The following is a 22,955-nucleotide window of genomic DNA, read 5'->3' as shown; positions in this document are numbered from 1 at the left end:
AAGTGTAAATTGGATTGCGAATTCTGTTGTGTCAAATAGATTTTTAGTTGATGTAATATGCACTTTATCTTTTATTATCCTTTAAAAAAAGAAAATAATTTTACACAACATATTTAACAATAATATTTTCTGATACATTTAAGCACATGAACTATTATGAAATATTTATGGTATGAGACCATTATAAAAGGTGGGTGATGGGGCGGCTCTGCTCCAAGTGATGTGGACGTGATTGTCCTTCCGTTACTGTCTCGTTCTTTATGCTTCACCCCGTTCCCCATTCTCTCCCCCTCTTGTATCCCCTGTTTATGGGTCACAATGTATTCCAAGCACATGATGCAGAAACCTTCTCGTCAGATGTGTAAATACAGGTATAATGTGGGCTTATCTCCGGGAGCGAGAGGCGTGGAGGAACTTGCTACGGCTTGTACCCAAATAGAGCACAGTTTCCTTATTTACTTTTTTGGATGCTTCACCTCAGCGTAGGTGACAGATGAATCGACCTAAATGAGGTTTGTAATACAAAGCTCAGGTTAGAAAAACATTGCTGCTCTAGGTGGTGTAGACGTGCTTACATTGGGAGTTTTTATATATATATATAAAATCCAAAAGACACTACTCCCTGCTTATCCTTCTTGACCTCTCTGCTGCCTTTGATACCGTTGACCACACACTCCTTTTGCAAACTCTCAATTCTAGAGATCTCTGTAACACTGTGCTCTCCTGGTTTTCCTCTTACCTCACCAACCGCTCCTTGTCAGTCTCTACACATGACTCCACATCCCCCCCTCTTCCCTTACCTATTGGCGTTCCTCAAGGTTCCGTTCTTGGCCCCTCTGCTTTTCTCCCTCTTACCTCCTCCCTAGGTGTCCTCATCTGTTCCTTTGGCCTCCAGTACCACCTCTACGCTGATACCCAAATCTATCTTTCATCCCCTGACCTCTCCCCTTCCCTTCTGTCTCGTGTCTCCTGCTGTCTCTCGGCCATCTCATCTTGGATGTCCCAACGCTTCCTTAAACTCAATATTTCCAAGACTGATCTTATCGTCTTCCCCTCTTTTAGAACCCTCCCACCTCCTCCGCTCTCTATTTCTGTTAATAACACTACCCTCATTTCTGTCCCTCAAGTCCGATGCCTTGGGGTCATCCTTGATTCCTCCCTCTCCTTCAAACCTCACATTCTGTCCCTCTCAAAATCCTGCTACTTCCACCTTCGGAATATATTCAAGATTCGCCCCTTTCTCACCACGGAAGCCACGAAAACCCTTGTTCACTCGCTTGTAATTTCTCGCCGTGACTACTGTAACCTCCTTCTCTCTGGCCTACCTGACTCTAACCTTGACCCTCTTAAGTCTATCCTCAATGCTGCTGCCCGCCTCTCTATCTCTGCTGTCTCCCTCCAACAGTCATTACATTGGCTCCCCATGGCCTACAGAATTAAATTTAAACTCCTCACCCTCACCTTTAAAGCTCTTAATCAATCCTCCACTCCCTACATCTCCAATCTCAGCACTACCTACACTACTACCCGCCCCTTCTGCTCTGCCTGTGACCGCCGCCTCACTGCTTCACTGATCACCTCTCCTCACTCTCGTCTCCAGGACTTTGCCCGGGCTGCTCCCCTGCTGTGGAACGATCTTCCACGTTCCATCAGGTTAGCATCTACTCTCAAAGGCTTCAAGCGTGCCCTTAAGACTCATTTCTTTATTCAAGTCTATCAGTCCACCTCCTAACTCCCAGATGTACCAAATGCTGCATCCTCTGTCTATATGTCCATATAACTCTAAAGAATACTCACATTTCTACTGGCAGACGCTGAAAAACACGAAAGAGAAAAAGATAAAAAAATCATCTTGTAAGTACCGTACACAGATAAAAAGAACAGGCAAAACCAATGTCCACACTATTCATTCACTAGGAACCAGTAACTTCACTCAATGATGTGACTAATTCCTAGGTTACAGAGCAGTCATTTTATCCCAGTGAGATTTGTCAGGGAGTAGAACTTGTGCAAATAGAAATTGGTAATTATTATTAGTTTAAGGCAATAACAGATATCTAAGCAGTTTCATTATTAATAAAGGTAATTTTCATATAGTTTGTATTTTTGGACAATGGCAAACGAGGACAAGAACATAGGGGCTTGCTCTAGCCCTACAGGTGATATATGGATAGCCCAACTTACCGTGACATTAAAGAAGTGGATGTTTGTTTCTGGCGTTATAACACAACTGTGTAAAAGTACATGGTAATTGTATCGGTTTTGTGCTCACAAGCAAATTGCTAATACAAACCTTTAGGTAAGTGTCTTATATCAAGGTAGGTGTAACAGACGTTTTCTTCAACAGAGGGATTTGTGTCATCTACGGTGACAGAACAGAAGATTACAGTCACCTAATTATCCGAGTAAAAGACACGAGTGCGTCAAACTGAATTCAACTTATTGCTGTTTAAATGAAAGCAAAAAAAATCCTCCACAAAGACATTTGGCAATTGGCAATCATGGTGGGAGGTAGAGGATTAGGACATTTTCTGACTTCAAAAAAATATATTTCTACATATAGAATAAGCTGCCATAGCATTTCTTGAAAGTACCAATAGCATCCCCCAACACCACCTATCTATAGTCCATATTTCCACTGCAGTTATGGTTAAAAAAATGCTGAACATGACTCTTTTAAGGAAATAGCTGTTTTTATGGAGATTAATTGGGAAATGATTGGTGGGACAGGATTGTTAAGTTGCAGTTATAATAATTGAGCAATATATTAATTGACTAAACAATACATTAATAATCAAAAAGAAGATATTAAATTAATAATAAAATCAGGACAGTCAATTATCTCCTTGGGTGGGAACAAGGAATTGTCAACCTTGGAACCACGGTGAAGTTGTAATGTCTATTTGTTGCGGGGAAACATTGAGAAGTAATTTCTATGGACAGTAAATGAATACACTGCCCTCTATTGGTAATTTAGATTTATGTCCGGCCCACAAGCCCTTCTACCCTTTGTGCAATAGTGATGCTTTGCTGACAGTAATGGCAGACAGTAATCCAAACACATACAGTATATCATCACAATAGTTATTGTATTGCATTGGCACTCCTGTTAGGTACGGGGCCCTTGTCTTTCCACATCTCCTGTGCTGGGTGCTTGATCTTCACAATGATAATACCTAAGATACAGCAAATTCTAGTTACCTGCAGTTGTGTTTGCTGGAGGTGACCCTTGATATATAGAGGTTGATGAAGCTCTTTTACTTCTCCGTTTCCATATAAGGAGGGCCGAGATGAGGAATACGACCACTAGAAGTCCGATTATGACCCCAATAACTATAGTCATCGGGAATCCTTTCTCTATAGGAAAACAGCACAAAAGAGTTTGTGTATTAGCTTCACCAGGGCTCCCAGAGCAACCCCAGCATAGTAAATAGCAGCGGTACTGCATTATAAATACATCAATACATAATGACTGGTTCCGCTGTTGAATGGTAAATGGACACCCAGGTTTGGCATCCTCAAATTTTCTTGTTAAATACATTCATCATTAATCATTAATAAGATATGTACAGAATATAAATCATTATTAGGATAGAGCCAAACAGCCCATTAATTTATTCCACCTAATAACCAATCCTGGTATCAAGGAGAAAGTTCAGATGTTGTTGAGTACAATAGACCTTGTCCAGTGCCGGCCCCTCGGTCCGGTGGATGTAAAGGTGTAGTGTGGAGCCACAACACCGAGACCTCTGCTCATGCCCTTTATATGCCCATCAGACCTTTCCACATGCCCAATAGATCTCCTCACATGTGTACTCAGGGCCGGATTAAGACACTGTAGGCCCCTGAGCTAGGGGTACTGTGAGGTCCCCATTTGTCGAGCGACATATGCCCAATCCGATACTACTGGGGGCCCCCCAGTAGTATCAGATTGGGCATACGTCGTCCATACTTTAATATACTCTCTCTCTCTGTATTTTCAAAAAGCAAATAAGATATCTATGGATTACTGTACCTTATATATGTTCAACAATTTGTAGGAGTGCAATAGTTTGAAAACAAATGGTGGTTTATTAAGGTTAAAACAATGCTAACTGGTTTTAGCACAGGTAAATAATAAATGGTTGTTACAATTATAACCAGTTAGCATTGTTTTAACCTTAATAAACCACCATTTGTTTTCAAACTATTGCACTCCTACAAATTGTTGAACATATATAAGGTACAGTAATCCATAGATATTGGGGTATAATAGGGAAGGCTGGAATATATTTTACTTACCTACTTGCTGTCCTCTTCCTCTCCAGCTCGTTGCTGCAGGCTCCAGCGGCTGCTCTGTCTTCTTGCTGTCAGTGTGAGCAGGGTGTGCCCTGCACTGCTTAGTGTGGTCAGGTGGCGTGAGATCACAGTCTTACGTCTCCTCCTTACTAAGTCAGCTTGCCATGCCTGCACTGACAGCAATCGCCGGCAGTATCAAAGGAAAATATATATATATATAACGCAGCCGGCAGATCTTTCTTAAGGGCCCCCCAGCTGCCCGAGGCACCTGGGCTATAGCCCATAAAGCCCTGCGGTTAATCCGGCTCTGTGTGTACTACATGCAGAGCTGCACAGAGACCCATAAATTCCTGTATTACATTTCTGGGAATGTAGTGTCTTGTGTCTTAAGGGGAAATCATTGTCCATCCGTCATGGTTGGTTCTGTATAATTTCTTACTGAATCTTATTGGAATCCTGTTCCCCCAAATATACTATATTGTCCATACTGGTCAGATGAGTTCTGAATGAATGTAAAACTCCAAAATAGATAATAATATATCACATTTCTAGAGCAGGATTTCCCCACAACTCACCTGTCACAGAGATATGGGATACAGCTGAGTAATTATAATAACAAGAATCTCCAACATAGCTAAAAAAAATATTTCACATTTCTAGTGAAGGATTTCACTACAACTTACCTAATACAGAGATTTTGGATTCAGCAGAGTAATCATGATATGTATTATCATCATGATGCAGTAATTGTCGTGTACATCTGTATGTGCCGGTCACACTTTTATCTACTTTATCAATATGTAACACAGAGTCAGTGACTGAGGATTGTATCACTTCACCGTCCTTGTAAAATACTGTGTTTATTCCAGGAAATCCAGTAACACTGTGACATCTCAGAGTCAGGGGGTCTCCTTCATAAACGGAGGGGGGTCTCTGCAGAATGAGATATTCTGTAAAATGAAAACAATATTATTGATGTGTTAGTGAATCTAATTGAAGTACAGCAAGTGGAAATTGAGGATCTGAGCTGATAACTCACCATAACTAACATCCAGTCTGACAGGATGACTGTAATCACCAGTACTGGTCCTACACTGGTAATCTCCACTGTCTGCATCGTTGGCACTTTCAATCTTAAAGCTCTGTTTACTTCTTCTGTGCATCAGCTTGTTGTCCTTATACCAGTAATATGTCTGTGTCTGTTCTGCAGCAGGTCCCGTGTTACATGTTATAGTCACTGATTCATGGACGAATATATTATAATAATTAGGAGAGAAGATCACCACAGGTCTGACTGCAGCTCCTACAATACAGCAGAGGTGACAGTTATAGGTCACAGGGAAGGAAGTTAACACATACCTGGGAACTGGAAAACACACAGTATGATGACCGGTAGAGAGGAGTTAAACAATCTGAACCATTTCCTAATACATTAAATCTTACATGGTTTGGAGATGTTACATTTGTGACCAGTGGGTGGTTTGGTCAACGTTATCCTAAGAGTTTCCAGCAGCAATTGTAATATAAATCCCTGCATCTTACTGAGGGACAATGTTACTACCAGATCTACCACCTGTTCCATTCCCCAAGAGACTGTCCCAATATCTGTTTAATTCCAATTGTCAAATCAAGGTAGCAAGTGTGAGGATGAATATATGTACTATATCAACAAATATTATGGCACCCAAGGATATATAAAGCTTCTCTTTGTTTGCCCAGAAATTGGGACATGTTTTGTATCTTTAGTCCCTAAATGTATCTATGCTATAGAAATGTTCTTATTATAGACTAAATTCAAATTGTACCATGAAGGATATACACAGTCTGGTCAAAACAGTCCAGACACCACAATGTCCAGAACACAATGCCATCATCACAGTGACTAATGCATGATAAGTTCAGCAAATCATTTCTCTTCTTGTCTGGGAAAATTTTAGACCAGGGGTTAAATGTATCAAGCTGAGAGTTTTCCATCGGGTTTGAGAAACCAATCATATTCTAGCTATCATTCAAACTTCTCAGCTTGATACATTTACCCCCAAATGTCAATTAAATATCTCTGAATCTATTATTCCGTTAGAGCATTGGTGAGATAGTTCGCTGACGTTAGTCAATGTGCCTCCCAATCGTCTTTCCAACTCATGAGAGAGAGAGAGAGAGAGAGAGAGAGAGTGTGTGTGTGTGTGTGTGTGATGAGATAGAGAATTTAGACTGTAAGCTCCAATTGGGCAGGGACCAAAGTGAATGTTACATATAGGTGCCCCATAAAGAATTGGCACATCATCAGGTTGAAACTAATTCTAGGAGAACCAAATTTTCCAAACCATAAGCGCTGGTTCTGGACGTTGGCATTTAGCGTCACTGCACAATCAGACTAACACTTGCAGACAGCACCAGTGCACACAGAAATCCCTCTTATGCACTAAGGTATGGGTTAATATCGGTGCTGGGCGCACCTCAGCCGCTATATAAGCACGTTGCACTGAACACTGAGTTGCCAGATTATTGTTTGCCTGTCACCAGTGTAGCGTGTTCATATTCCTGTCTCTTAGGATACCTGACTCTCGGCTTGCCTCTGACCACGAGTGTCTGTGTTGCCCAGCGTTTAAATATGCTGAGTCTATGTTGTTAACCCTGTGTGTGCTGAACACCATTTCCTTGCATCCAGTGACCGCAACAACCTGGATTTGTGTGCTAGTCTAAGTTCTTGACTCTTTCTGTTTATATGGTTTATCCTTGGCTACAACGCTGCCTGTGACTACAGCTGTTTCCTTGGTATTAACCCTTGGCATGCTGCTGTACATCTCATTAAGGGAAGTGATCCAGATTTTTTTGTCCCAATTTCCCAATCCTAGTTTCAGGACAGTCTCTAAGAATAAATACAACAATAACCCCGGTTGGCTCTTTCCTGGAGGTCTTCTTAAGTTGGTGCATTTCACTAACTATTGATTGTAACTGCCATGCATCCACCAGCCACTGGGGTCTTTGCCTAGGGCACAAGCTGCACCTGCTATCTGCAGCATCCACTACACCATGTAAACCAATTCTCAAGTAGTTAGCATTTCCCTGGTGTGTGCCACATCGTCCATTGGCCTACCAGATAGCATAGCGTGACTTAGGGGCATATTTAATAAAGCACGATAGTGCTTTTAACGGGTCATTAAGGTCCCACAGTGCCCTCCGCAAATTTATTAAGGGGGCATCGCAGCAGATATCATGGATATCTGCTGCTTTGCTTTCCTCTTCGTTTTTGGGAGCAGTCACCATTCAACAGAATGGTGACTGCTCCTGGCCGCAATCTAACAAGTCCCGAAAAAACATTTTTTCCGGTAACTTGTCACGTTAATGTACGCGCTGGCGTACATCATCCGAATTGAGGAAATCTAATGCTGTCAGCTCTGCTCCGGAGAGCAGAGCTGGACAGCGCATGTGTGGAGGGATCACATGATCCCTCCCTGTCACTCACAGCTCTCTCTCTGCAACTATCGTTGCAGAGACAGAGAGGGGATCTGTGTGCGGATGTCCAGTTCTTGGAACTGGACATGCGCAATTGAAGAGTGAAGAGAAGACCCGAAGACAGCGCTTCCGAAGAGGGGGGTATGTATGATTTTTTTTATCACTGAAACAGCAGTTTTTCGGAACTGCTGTTTCTCTGCAGGGCTGTACATAAATGTGAGAAGTAGTTCAATCCTTATCATTGCGATAAGGATTGAAAACTACTTTTCACTTTATGTGAATATTGATAAATGTGCCCCTTAATACGCTACAGAACACGTTCCCATTGCTCCAGCCTCCATTGACCTAAAGTTTTACATCACAGCTGCTGATCTATGGCTGGTGTAAGACTGTGTGGCTATGAATCCCAACGCCACGCAGCTACTGATCAGCTGACGGGGTGCACACGTCACACCCAGAAGATTTCGGCAGTAATTGTACTGAGGACTAGTGATTTTAATGCACCTCAAATATCAGCTGTCTGATGGCTGTGAGTTCCTTTGCTCTTCTTCCAGAGGAGCAGACCTTAGCACCAGCTGTTGGACTCAGCGTGGTCGCTCTTTGCTATGTACGGGGTAGGATCATGCATCTAGTTATGTGGAGCAGTCCTAAATGAGATTTTATTTTCAGTTGCAAGATTAGTGAAATGAGATGTAAGGTTGGACTTTTATTTGACATTTACACTTTGTGTAGAGGCTCCTGATGCAGAGGAAGAGTGACTGAGAACGTGGCGGTATGTCTAGTATCTAAGTATAAACATTCCAATTATTTCACATTTTTATATAATTCAGGTCAATCTTTGCTATATAATAATGTTGACTAGTGGATTGCCTGATTCATTAAGGAACTTAGGCAAGGGGTGCAAATTAGTTTATTATTTTGCACATAAGTTAAATACTGACTGTTTTTTCATGTAGCACACAAATATCAACTTTAAATTTCAATGTACAAATAAGCTATCAAATATTTGTGTACATGGGCACAAATACTCTATATCTCCTCTCCTGATCTCTCGTCCACCCTCCTCTCTCGTGTATCTGACTGCCTCTCTGCCATCTCCTCCTGGATGTCCTCACGCTTTCTCAAAATTAACATCTCCAAAACGGAACTCATTGTCTTTCCTCCTTCCAGACTCCCCTCTCACCACAACCTCTCAATCGTTGTTAACAACTCCACCATCTCATCTGTCACCCAACTCCGTTGCCTGGGAGTCACCCTTGACTCCTCTCTCTCTTTTGCCCCCCACGTCCAATCCCTTGCTCAAGCCTGTCGCTTCCAACTGCGCAACATCGCCCGCATCCGACCCTTCCTCTCACAAGACGCCACTAAAACCATCATCCATGCACTCATCATCTCCCACCTGGACTACTGCAACCTCCTCACTGGCCTCCCTCTCTCCCATCTCGCCCCGCTTCGATCTGTACTCAATGCAGCTGCCAGACTTATCTTTCTCTCACGTCGCTCCTCCTCTGCCTCCCCTCTCTACCAGGCCTTACACTGGCTCCCTTTCCCTTACAGAATCCTCTTTAAACTCCTTACTACCACTTACAAAGCTCTCTCCCAGTCTACTGCTCCCTACATCTCTAACCTACTTACCATTCATACTCCTGCTCGCTCCCTGCGCTCGGCAAACGACTGTCGCCTCTCCTCCACTCTCATTACCTCTTCCCACTCCCGAGTCCAAGACTTTTCCCGAGCTGCCCCCCTGCACTGGAATGACCTCCGTAGCTCCATCCGTCTCGCTCCCAATCTGTGCTCCTTCAAACGGGCACTCAAAACTCACCTGTTCCTGAAAGCCACCAACTATCCACTTAACCCCTCATCCACTCTGCTTGTTCTCCCCTCTCTCCCCTGGTCCCTTTTTCTCCATTGCATCACTGCCTCCCCCGTGCCTGTTTTGTCCACCCTCCCTTAGGATGTAAGCTCGTATGAGCAGGGCCCCTCTCCCCTCCTGTCTTCATACCGACTCTTCTGCTCCGCCCTCACTCCATATGTCTGCCCGGAGTTTCCAAAGCATTGGTACTTAGTGTTTATTGTTCTGTGATATTTTACCCTGTATCGTCTACTGTTCATATTATGTAAGGCGCTGCGAAAACCCTGTGGCGCCCAACAAATAAATGATAATAATAATAATAATAATTTCAACCCTTGCATTGTAATATGGTTTTGTCCAGAAAACGTAAGTAAGAAAACTTATTCCATTTCTTGTCTAAGTTCCTTCATGAATCAGGCCCTATATTATTTATTATCATGTATTTATATAATAACTATAATATTTGCCATACATTAATACATTTGCAAAAATAACGTAGGCCATGTGCGTTCCGACGCAGATGTGGTCCATTCAGTTCCTGTGTTTGTCTATGTACGCCCGTTTTCAGCCGGGTCATTTGCATCCACTACAGGACAGGTGTAAGTGCCGACTGATAGTGACGACCCACATGGCATAGTACACGTTCTGTCTTTTATTGTACATACACAAGTGCATATACTGCAGTTCTGTGTGTCTACGTACGACAAGTAACGTAAGAAGGAGCGTACTTACACCCAGATTCAAATCGAAACCTAAGTTGAGATCCGCTTGGATATGAATGCGGTTGGAACTATGCACAAGTTCCGCTCTCTTTTTAAACACTTATGTGTAAGTTGCGTTCAGATAATAATCAGGCTCCATATGTGTAATATACAAGCATTTAAATCGACAAATTACATTATAAACACCTCAACTCTGATTATTCTCAAGTAGAAGTGATGGAAATGTTCCACCCAGAATAATCTGTTACATAGTAATTACATTTTTACATTTCAAGAGATGATCATTTGTGATCCACACATGGGTACCTTGTTACATAAGTGAGATTGTCATCATTATCACCAATATACACTACTAAGTGATCTACACCACTATGATACTATGAAGAAAAGATTTCCTGTTATCAAGTGATTTTCCTGTCAGATTTAAATTTTTTGATCATTTTATTCCATGTTGCATGAATGTTATCGGTAGAATAAATAATGAAAATCAAATGTTTGGTGTAAAATGATCAAAAACAATATTTTACAGTGTTTGTAACTATATTTGTTGCTGTCCCTGCAGCTCTGCTTGTGTCGTACACAGGGGGGGAGTCTGTGAACAGTTATATATTCACATTTTTGGGGAAAAGGAAGTTAGCTCAGAAACTCTACGTTCCAGCTTGAATGGCATTGATTTACGCCGCTAGACAAGATTAGAGGAGCTGGTCACTTCTGTGCAATTTCCTCTATGTTCGTAGTTGCATTAAGTAATTCTGTAGAAGGTCTTACAAGAAGAAAACTGGAAAGTTGCTCAATGGATTTATAAATAGACAATCAGGGGGAGGGGGAATTCTCTACAAGGGCATGTTGGGGTATCGGGGTTCACCGATACTTCTATCAAGCACCTTCAATGTCAGTCAGATCTTTCTTTGTTTTCAGTCGACTGGTGAACAGAAAATACTCAACACCTGTATGATATAATGCTGAGCAGCTTTATTCTGTTCCAATTTGAGACCACTTCAGCGCTTATTTTTATACATGTAAGTCTAGGGGTATAGATTCTGAACAACCAATTATAAGACATTAAAATAATGAGAGAAAATCAATTAACAATATATATATTTCAGTTTTACATCAAAGATCAAACAACTCTTTCTTCTTTGTGTGTTATCTCTTTCCAGGCTTTTTGCCAATATCCTTGTGCTGCCCCCATCTTTGAGTCCTTGGGTTTTATCTTATCAAGAACGTTGCTACATGTTCTTGGAATGTTTTCGTTGATGGGGACATGGCGCTGCGTGGCCAACCTTGAATAATTTGTCTTTTTAAACTGAAAATAATATCTGCTTAATTTCTCTTAAAGTCATAGCATAACATATTAGCATCTAAAGCTTAGCACATGATAGATATTAAATCAATAATCATACAATTCCACTCTAACATTCCCCTCTTTGATTAAATATCAACTATTAACCTCTACCTATCAGTCATGGCGATACTCAGCAGAAGACAGTTAGTACCTACATTTAAACATATGGTATCATAAGGACCCCATATGATTAGAACAAGAATTCATTAAGCACATATCTCTGGTACTTTATCACCATAACTTTTCTTTCCCTACTTAATGTTTTATCTCGGTGCATAGAGGGGAATACTTTGCTGATATCTATTCAAAAACTTTCTTGTATTACATTTTAAGTAGCAGTTCCATATAATCATTATAGTTAGTACAAGAAGAATTAGTATCAATGGATGAATCAAGATATTCATTGCTTTCTATATGGAATAAGATTCTTTAACAAATATGTCCCACTAATGAATAGGACATCAATTTTCATTCTGGTTTCTCGATGGTCACTGTCAATCTCTTGTTGCAGACTGTGCAGGTTTTTGGTTTGATTGTTGACCATTGTTCATAATGTTCACTGTTTGTCTCAGACATTAAACTTGTAGAAATTTCTGTGATCATTACTGGTTCAGGAAGCTCATTATTTTTCCTGCAGGAACAACAATCAAGTGTCAGTAATTTCTTAATCAGCCATATAACAATTTTCTCTACCACATATACAATGAGCTGGATTGCCAAACCCTTTGCTACTAATGGCAATATTTCCAATATTCAAAATGAATCATTGCTGACAACTTTGGCAATGAGGTTAAGTATTTACAAAGGCATTTTAAAAGTTTATTCTCCTATGAGTGCAAATTGTTGAGCACTCCTTCCCATCTGTTTCTCACAGTGACATAGGCAATTTGTCACTTATCTGTCTGTTTCAAACTGGGTTAGGGAGGCATTGACCCCTACTTCAGGCAGAAATATTCTGGTAAGACATATCAATACCATAAGACAGTCATTTCTATTTATCAGAACAAGACTCCCCTGATTTGAAGACTTTGCAGTGTGATGCGTGAATCCAGGTGTCATTTCCCTGTACTTTCACTGCCATGGGAGTCATCAACAGGACTTGATAAGGACCCTTATATCTGGGTTCAAGACGTCTCCTGATGTGCTTTCTTATGACCACCCAGTCCCCAGATAGCAGTTTATGGGTACCTGTATCAAAATTAGGGTCTGGAATGGAGGAGAACATTTGACCATATATTTCAGTTAGTTGTTTCTGTAATAAAGCAACATAATTCAACAAATCACCACGTACATGCTGTAGTTGCTATGGAAAATAACAGCCTGTTCTGTGTGCTGTGCCAAACAGTATCTCATTTGGTGCTAAACCTGTGTCTCTTCATAAGTGTAGTTCTAATGTTAAACAGAACTATTGATAAATATTCTAACCAAGTCTTTTTGGTTTCTTGCATAATTTTCTGTAGTTTCAATTTAATGTCACCTGCTGGTGGCCTATAAGGAGTGTGAAAAGCTTGTGATACTCCCAAGTTCTTCATTACATGCTTCATTATCTCTTCTGTAAAGGTTGTACCTCTATCTGATTCAATAACTTCAGGTATGCCATATCTATAGATGACTTCTGAGATTAATTTCTTTGCTGTGTTTTTAGCAGTAGCTTTTCCTTCTAACACATACTCGTAGGTACCACATTTAGGAAGTTGTATATAGTCGATCTGAAGTCTCTGAAAGGGATAGAAAGCCTTTGGAATGCTTCCTCCTGGGGTCTTTACTCTTTGCCCTGAATTGTGTATTCCACATATCCAGCAAGCTGCCACATAGTTTGTGTCCGCACAGTTAAATCCAGGGGCAATCCAATTTTTCCATACCCTATTAGTCATTGCCTCTTTGGAATGATGTACTTGTCCATGTGCAATCTGAGTCATTATTGGGTATAAGGCTCTTGGTAGGCACCATTTATTTTCTTTTGACCATATTCCTTGCTCATCAAGCTGTGCGCCTTCTTTTTCCCACTTATTCTTTTCATCCTTTGTTGCTTGTTTCTGAAAGTCTTTAAAGCTTTGTAGGTCTGAGAATTGAAGTTTGTCTGTGTCCTCTTCTGTTGAGTCTACAAGAAATGTAGTATTATTTGGTTGGAGGGCTGCCTTTTTTGCTGCTTGATCTGCAAAGTTATTTCCTCTTGCTTCTGGAGTTTGTTCTCTAGTGTGAGCTTGAACCTTTATAATTCCCACTTGTTTAGGGAGTTCCAATGCTCTAAACAGTTCATTAATCAAGTTTGCATGTTTGATGGGTTTTCCATTTGATCCTTGGAAATCTCTGCTTTTCCAAATGGGACCGAAGTCATGCGCCACTCCCCAGGCATAACGTGGATCTGTATATACATTGGCTTTTTGTCCTTCTGCATATACACAAGCTTTAGTTAGAGCTATCAATTCTGCTTCTTGTGCTGATGTTCCATTAGACAGTGTTCCCGAGTCAAGCACCTCTTCCTCAGTTGTGATGGCATAACCTGTATATGGAACTCCATCCACATAGTATCTAGATCCATCTACATAAAGAGTTAGGGTTGCATCTGAAAGTGGTGTGTCAGTAACATTATGCAAAGCTCAAGTTTCTAATTTCATAAGTTCCAAACAATCATGTGAAAATTTTTGTGTGTGTATTTCTTCAGTTTTTTCTTCAGACGCTTCACTCAGGTCCTCATATCCCCTGTCTGATGATTCATCTTCTTTGCGACTCCCCTTACTCCCCTCTTCTGAATCATCAATGGGGAGCAGGGTTGCTGGATTGAGGATTGTGCATCTGGTAATTGTTACATGTGAGGCGCTGAGCAAGGCTACCTCATATTTAGTTAGTCTAGCTGCAGACAAATGTTTTGTTTTTGCTTGATTAAGAATTTCTGTGACTGCATGTGGAACTTGAATAATAAGTGCATGGTCCAATACCATATCTGCTACCTTCACTTTCAGTATTGCTGCTGCTACTGCTTGTATACATGATGGAGAGCCTCTCATAACTGGATTGAGTTGTGCAGAACAATAGGCCAGTGGCCTTTGCTTCGTTCCATGTTTCTGTGTGAGGACTCCTAGAGCATGTCCTGACTGCTCATGGCAGAACAATGTGAAAGGCTTCAGGTAGTCTGGTAGTCCAAGTGCTGGTGCAGTAGAGATAGCGTGTTTCAGGGCTTGCACTGCATTCTCTATTTCAGTTATATTGAGTGGTACTGTTCCCTGTTGTTTCCTCAAGCATTCATACAGTGGTTGCATAAGAATTGAAGCTGAAGGAATCCACTCTCTGCAATATCCGAGGAGTCCCAAAAAGGCTCTGATTTCTTTGACTGTTTTTGGTGTCTTCATGTCTCGTATAACTTTAACTCTTTCAGTTGTAAGATGTCTGGTTCCTGCAGAGATACAATGTCCTAAGAATATTACTTTTTCCTGTACTAGTTGCAACTTGCTTGGTGATATTCTGCAGTCTTGTTCGGCCAGAAAACAAAGTAATGACAGTGTTTCTGCTTTGCATTCTTCTTCAGCTTCCGCAGCCACCATGAGATCATCTACATATTGAATGAGTTGAGTAGTTGGATTGATAGGCCTCCATCCTTGGAGAATTAGTGCCATTGCTTCTGAAAATTCTGATAGGCTTGTGGCTCCTCCTTGAGAGAGTCTTGTCCAACAATATTGGTTTCCATCATGGGTGAAGGCTAGAAGGAGTTGACTATCTTCTGTGATTGGGACTGAGAAGAAAGCATTTGCCAAGTCAATTACTGAAAACCATTTTGCATTTGGCGGTATCTGATTAAGCAAAGTGTGGGGGTTGGGTACAATGGGAGTGTTTGATCAGAAGTCTTTTGTTGACCTCCTTAGGTCATAAACCATCCAGTATTGCACCCCCTTGTCTGACATCTTGTTTCTTTACTGGGAATAGGGGTGTAGAATAAGGAGAGCGACATTTTCTTAACACCCCTATTTGTAGATATTCTTGTATTTGTTCTGAGATCGCTTTGGTTTGAGCTGCAGCAAGTGGGTACTGTTTAATTGAGACAGGATGTGTTCCTGGCTTTAGTGTCAGTTTTACAGGATTTACTTTAAGTGTGCCCACATCCTGTTTTCCTTTGGACCATAACTTGTCTGGTACTATGTTCAGCCAATCTGGTAGATTAACAGTCTTATCCTTGTGACATGTGCTCATCTGCTCTAGCATCTAGATTGCTGCTGTAAGCTCTTCTTGGACTGGAGATGGGAGTTGACTTGTGAGTTTTACTCCAGTTGGGGTGTATTTGATGCTGGCTTGTATCTTGAAAGTACATCTGCTCCCAACAGATTATAGGGACAAGATGAGGAAGTGAGAAATTGTATTGGTACTTCAATTGTCTCTTCACCTACTAAAAGTGTAACTGGTTTACTTTCTGTTAGTTTTACTTCTTTTCCTGCTAGGCCTGTAGCAGGTAAATCAATTTCTGTTAATAGTTGTTGAGGTACCTCCTGTTTTCTTAATACAGTGCGGCTTGCTCCAGTATCAATTAGACACTCACGTTCTTGACCATTGGGTAATATGATATTCATTAGGCCTTTAGTTAAGTCATCTTTCAGAGTTTGGTTATATGGGAGCCGGAGGTACGTTGGAGTGCCAATTTCCTATGCCAGTTGTTGGTCTGTAGCTTGTTGATTTCTTCTTTCCAGCCATTTCTTATGCTTAATGCAATTTCTTTTCATGTGGCCTCTTTGTTTGCAAAAGAAACAAACTCCTTGTTTTTTCATTTCTGTCATATTTCCTTTTTCCTTTATTTATTGCTCAGGTGCACCTCTTGTGTCTTTACGAACCTTCCAGTCTTGATTTTCTTGGACCACATGAACGGTTTGGGACTTGTCTTTGACTTTCCTCTGCTTCTCCTTTTCCCGGTCTTCTATACCTTCCAGGACTTGGAGCATGGATTGCATTTCCATTGTTACTACTTCTGGTCTTATAAGGAACAATTGTTAACGATATGTTTCAGAAAGGCCATTGAGGAATCTGGTCTTAAACAGTCAGCGATGTTGGGCATTATCTTGAGTGAAGCCTTCAACTTTGTGTGCTTGAGTAGCTCTGTCACAATCTGGCAAAGCCAGTGCTGGTGCTGAAGTTGCTTTAGCTTAAAATTGGTTAAACATTTGGTTTTGTTCAGTGGAGAGTGTAAATGTCTTACTATCACCCAGAAATGCTAATGCAAAAACACAGATAATAGCTCATAAAGTCTTAAATCTTTTTCATTTCCTTACAAATATTGAATTCCCATCAATGCATTACCATACCCACGATACAAAGAAGGACTTGCAGTATATTACTATTATAGCACAGTAAATAAGGGCAGTGAATGCGTTTACAACACTGATTGACTCAAAATTGTTATGAGGTTAAAAATAAAAACCTTTTGCTTTCTGCACATACAGAAAAACCATCTGGTTCCTGCATTTGCTATGCGAATAGCACATAAACTCTAATATCTCTTTCCAAAACAAGGTAATCATTACTCAGCAGAGTCTACGTTCTATAAATCCTTCATTAGTTTATACTTATGTTTGTTGTGGCTGTTGACCAAAACATATTGCAACTTCTATTCATTGCAAGTTGGATCAATGCAATCTGGATTGAAAGGGTGCTTTGTAGCTGGAGAGCTTCTGTGAAGAAAAAACTTTTGCATAGAGATTAACATTTATTCACTAGGAATTACAGTAACTGTTATTAATTCACATTGAACAGCTGCTAATACGACACTTGTTTAAAAGTTTCTCTTTGTAGCTTAACTGTGACGCTATGCGTTCCATACAATGAAAAACTGATTTCCTCAAAGGGCAGTCCCTAATCTCACAAACAGGGAATGTCAAAGTGACGAGACCTGGGCGAGTGTTCAAAGCCACTCCTTTCTCATCATCTCTTTGTAAACCAAATATTCACACATATTTCCAGATTCTGTGATTTCCATGTTTAAAGTACAAATATATATTCACAATTCTCGCTCACAGACGACATTTTATCTCGTAACATTTCTTTATGGGCATAACAAACCCTCCTGATTTTTGAGAACATTCATCAGCGCCATTTTCACACAGATAAAAACAGCTTGTAATATATATCTTCATGTAAAGGCTCACTCCCACAATTCTCAACTTTATTAAAGAGAAAGATATTTTCCTCAAATTTCAGAAACAAAATTATTTTGTTCAAATACAGAAACGGCTTGTTGGACCCCAGCCAACTTGTCCGTCCACTGAATCGTGTAATGATGGACCAAAACATTTCAACACTTGTTATGCATCTCTTTAAAAGCTTAGAATTAAGCAGGCAGGCATTATATTATTTACAAATGTACAACTTCTTTAACCTTGAAACATGTCTTTTGTAAAAAAAAACAAAAAACAGACAAGACAGACAAACACAGATCTCCCTCATACGAAGTAAGACGGAGACAAAACTCACATACAGAGAAAGAAAAATCAGCTGATACCTTCCAGCCTACTGCTGTGGAACTACAAGTCCCAGCATTAGACTAAATACAAGTTAGCCTCAACATGTTATTATCACTCAGCACTCCGGACATATTTTGTCAGCATTACATACATTGTCAGATAACAAAAAACAGAGTGCTTCTTATCTCAACACACTGAAATCTTTTACACAGAATAAGGGAGGGGCACATCTCACTCATTCAGCTGCGCAGGATCAAACATACATTTAGCATATCCACACATTGACCTGATCTTCATAGCCAAGCCTTTTTATCCATTCTTTATTATTCAAATAAAACCCATACCATTTCTCTAAGTCTAATGTCCCTTCTGGGGGAAATCCTGCTCTCTTGAGTACTTTATGAATTCTTTTAAGAGCTTTACTACCTTCTCTCTTTTTCATTATATCCATAGGCTTGCCTATAGTAGGCATCTTACTGTTCTGTGCCCCCATTTACTGGGTTACTGGTCACAGTACTGTCAGTATCTGGGATACAATGTCTTATAAGTGGAATAAGGTAATACAATTTTCCCCTTTGTACAGACTATAAGTATCTTTAATCCTTTACCTCCTAGTCTGCCATAGGAACACCAGATGTGAGGTTTATTGGCTGTAGATTAAAAGGCTGGCACTTATGGCTGATCCGATTCTTCCCCTCAAGTCAGTGTATGGACATATAGGTTTATAATCTGGTAACATATGATTTTGTGGCCAATATGTAGTATTTCTTCATTCAAATGCACCCGAACGTAAAATATAGTTCTTTTTCATTACTTACAAAACCGTAATATGCATTTGTAGTTGTAACACACTCTAGTCTAGGTCCCTTGCAACCTGAATATTTTCTCAGAACAATGCAGCAGGTACAATTCTTACATACACCTCTCTTATTATCTTCTAACTAAAATTGTCTACATCCATCATAATCTACAGTATCCATACATTTATCATTTCATTATCCTTTCCTCTGACTGTACATTGGGTTCATAGAATACCCTCTAATCACCTCAACTGACTTTCCTTAGACATACAAAGAAATACTGAACTGAGTAAGAAGGTAGAAATCTACACTTTTCTTACTCACCGGATTTAGTTCAGCAGTTCTCTGGACATCAGTGGAGTTTGGCGTCAGGTGTGGAGATATTGGAGCATCCCGGACCTAGCCCCCAGAAATGTTGGGGTATCGGGGTTCACCGATACTTCTATCAAGCACCTTCAATGTCAGTCAGATCTTTCTTTGTTTTCAGTCGACTGGTGAACAGAAAATACTCAACACCTGTATGATATAATGCTGAGCAGCTTTATTCTGTTCCAATTTGAGACCACTTCAGCGCTTATTTTTATACATGTAAGTCTAGGGGTATAGATTCTGAACAACCAATTATAAGACATTAAAATAATGAGAGAAAATCAATTAACAATATATATATTTCAGTTTTACATCAAAGATCAAACAACTCTTTCTTCTTTGTGTGTTATCTCTTTCCAGGCTTTTTGCCAATATCCTTGTGCTGCCCCCATCTTTGAGTCCTTGGGTTTTATCTTATCAAGAACGTTGCTACATGTTCTTGGAATGTTTTCGTTGATGGGGACATGGCGCTGCGTGGCCAACCTTGAATAATTTGTCTTTTTAAACTGAAAATAATATCTGCTTAATTTCTCTTAAAGTCATAGCATAACATATTAGCATCTAAAGCTTAGCACATGATAGATATTAAATCAATAATCATACAATTCCACTCTAACAGGCACATACAAGAGGAAGTACTGCTCCCATCTGCCAGCCAGCCACTGACATCTTATGTAAATCCTGCCTCTAAAACACTAATAAAATCAAAGTATTACCTGTGTACATATGGGGAGGGGGGGGCAGGAAATTCTTATACAGCGTTTATAGGAACATCCTGACAGTGAGAGTACCAACATTAGCTTATATATACAAATATACCAAGCTAAGAGGTCAACTTATCATGATGTCCTCTGGGATGTATTAATATAGTTGTCAAAATTTGCAAATTATCTCTAGACATGAGCAAGTTACATGGGGTACAGTCTAGATCAGAGGTGTCCGAGTTCAGTCCTCAAGGACTACCAAGAGGTCATGTTTTCTGTCTGCAGAAACAGGTGGGATTATTACTGACCCAGCCAAAAAGATTAGCTCACCTGTGTGTGATTAAAGACATCCAGAACGTGGACAACTCTGGACTAGGAAGAGATTTTGGAACTATAATCTATATGTGTACTAAGCTGCGTTATAATGTAATTTAATATTTAATAAACATTAAGCTCTAAAGCTCAGATAATAACTATGGATAGTGATAAGTATATTTAGTATATAAAATAATAGGAATTGTATTGTACATTTGGTCAATATTGAAAAATGGGGATATTTTCAGGGACAAATCTTGAATATTACGTGTCTGAAGAGCTGAGGTGTCTTCTGGGAAGATTAACCCTTAAGTCTTTTACATACATTCATGCATCTGTATATGTGACACAATGTCGGTACTCTCACAGACAGGAGTTAGGACTATACTTTAGTAGAAGCACTGAGGGTGTGTGATGAATGACGGCTCCTCCCCTGCGACCAGCAGCTGTAATAATGTAACTGCAGGGTTATTGGCTGGGGGACCCCACTGAGGCACCGCATGGGTGGGGGCTATGTATAGAGAGGGGGACACCTTATAGATGTGATCAGTGTAGACAATTTTATAACATTAGAACTAGACTTAATGATTCTAATTAATTCATGAATCATTGGACATTAAATATATTATTTTGAACTGTAAATAAATAAATCTCACATTAAAAAGCCGGAATCTTATCTTGTGGACCCTGACGTAAGACATTTCATTATGGAATTCCCTCAATCATGATTGCAAAACTACCAAGTAGTTATTGCTATTTTATTATTATTTTGCACTTAAGTTAAAAGTTATATTGGGCCTGATTCATCAAGGTGTCGCATGCTAAGCGCATTGTGCGTTGTTTTAGAATGCAGGAAATTGGCTCTACGCACTCCCGCATTCATCAAGGAACGACGGATCACAAGATACAAGTGCTGATGAAGTCGGCTGTAGGTCTGCTGTACTCTACTGCACAAGTGTCAGAATATGTCCAAAGCCTATGTGGATTATTAAGAACGCACAGGAAAAAAAAAGTAAATATATATATATATATATATATATATATATATATATATATACATACAGTATATCTAGAAATAATGCCACCAGTTAATAATATCGGCATTAATGATAAAACAGTAAAAAACCCAAAAGTTAGACAAAAATATAATATAATAAATAAATGGATGATATGAATGTCTTCTGTACATAAAATACATTGTTAGAGTTGCTCCTGATAGCAGACACATGTTATAGCTGTATACACAGCCGTCATCACTAGTAATCAAGACAAGAGACAGTACTGTATGTAGTGAAGAGAAGTACATCCAGCATACAGTAACATTATCCATAGACTAATCCAAACTTACACAGCATCTTACTTAATGTATTTACTGAGAATTTAGCACCATACAAGTAAGACTGTGCATCTGACCAATATAGAAACATGGCCAAAGGATATACATACATGCATGGGCGAAACTACCACAGGGCAACATAGCAAATGTACGTACCTACAATACATATATAGATATACATACATACAGATAGACACAGTGTAGATATTTCTAACAATGTTCCCATATTTATAGTGTGCTTACCTGATTCTTCATTATTCAATGCTGAAAAATAAAATGTATAAATAAGATTTTACATATACACTATAATGTCATTTCGGTTTGATGAGTTGCATTTCGGAGAGTGTCATTCTTATACATATATATATACAAGAATATACATGAGGATGCACTCAATATATATATATATATATATATATATATATATATATATATATATATATTTATACATTGTTTACATATGATACCTAGAAAACATATATTATACAGATTCTCTCTACTTACAGACTATCAGGATACCCAAGAACCACATTGTGCTGTGACTTGTTCGTACTGAGTAACTGTCTGGTCATTACACAGAAGCTGAGGCTGTTCTCACTTCCTCTGGTGAAGGCTCATACAGTATTTATAGTGAATTTCACATCGGCAGAAACGGAACGTGCTGAGAACCTCTCTAGCACACAATACAGAGGGCCTGGTTCATCTTGAAACGCAATTTGTATTTTAAAAAATCGAACGTTGATTGCGCGTATGTCCACCCCTATTCTGATACAAGCGGTCCTCAAGAAACGTTTCTGTTTGAATGTGTGCCTAAGTGCGTCCTGGCTACACGGCACTGATACTGCGCCGTAGCTGGTCCAAGTGATACGGCTGACAAACGCGTAGCTCAGAGATGCCCACAGCTCGAATTGGATGAATGTGCGTGCACTGGGGCTCAGCACGCCCTCACTGTACCGTGCCTGCGCCCCTCTCCGCCCCTGTCCCGCCCTTAAAGTCGTAGGTAGTTGGAAGAGTCATTTGCATTTGGGCATGAATTAGATGCAATTGTGTTCTCCGGCGTAAGGTCTGTTTATGAGCATGTGCAGAGCATTTTTATGTAAGATACGGCACGCAACGGAACTTACGTCCAAAGATGAATTAAAACCGGAATGTAGAAAAAAAACATTAACAGGGTTAAAATCAAAAGCCAATTGGTCTTAGACAATAGCTCCTTCATCAGGCTACACATATGATCTACAAATGGCTCTCATACGTGATCTATTAATGGGTCTTGCAAAAGCCCCCACGCAATCTCACACGGGCTGCTCTCCCAATAATCCTCATACATGATCTAGACAT

General features: G+C 40.0%; 1 protein-coding gene and 1 long non-coding RNA gene across 2 annotated transcripts; both read right to left on the bottom strand.

Annotated features, from left to right (window-relative positions):
* Positions 1-63: 63 nt before the first annotated feature.
* LOC142108745 (low affinity immunoglobulin gamma Fc region receptor III-B-like) lies at positions 64-22,199 on the bottom strand. Its single transcript, XM_075192586.1, has 8 exons — positions 22,122-22,199; positions 21,861-21,881; positions 5,318-5,581; positions 4,962-5,228; positions 3,202-3,357; positions 2,294-2,362; positions 1,798-1,814; positions 64-503 (listed from the first exon to the last, which is right to left on the bottom strand). Exons 1-8 carry the CDS (start codon positions 22,147-22,149, stop codon positions 456-458), a joined length of 870 nt encoding a protein of 289 aa, XP_075048687.1. The 5' UTR covers positions 22,150-22,199; the 3' UTR covers positions 64-455.
* LOC142108246 (uncharacterized) lies at positions 11,261-17,970 on the bottom strand. The gene is made up of 2 exons (XR_012680131.1): positions 17,200-17,970; positions 11,261-12,859 (listed from the first exon to the last, which is right to left on the bottom strand). It is a non-coding gene; the product is annotated as an uncharacterized LOC142108246 (long non-coding RNA).
* Positions 22,200-22,955: the final 756 nt, after the last annotated feature.

This window comes from Mixophyes fleayi, chromosome 12, assembly GCF_038048845.1.
Source record: "Mixophyes fleayi isolate aMixFle1 chromosome 12, aMixFle1.hap1, whole genome shotgun sequence".
NCBI lineage: Eukaryota > Metazoa > Chordata > Amphibia > Anura > Limnodynastidae > Mixophyes > Mixophyes fleayi.
This window is presented reverse-complemented; position numbering and strand designations above follow the sequence as displayed.

Excerpts from the sequence above, each read along its gene's own strand:
- LOC142108745 (XM_075192586.1), bottom strand. The coding sequence starts at position 22,149 with ATGTGGTTCTTGGGTATCCTGATAGTCT. Across the intron at positions 5,582-21,860 it reads ATTGAATAATGAAGAATCAG|GAGCTGCAGTCAGACCTGTG; the intron begins GTAAGCACACTA and ends GCTGTATTGTAG. Across the intron at positions 2,363-3,201 it reads TCCAGCAAACACAACTGCAG|ATGACACAAATCCCTCTGTT; the intron begins GTAACTAGAATT and ends CTGTCACCGTAG.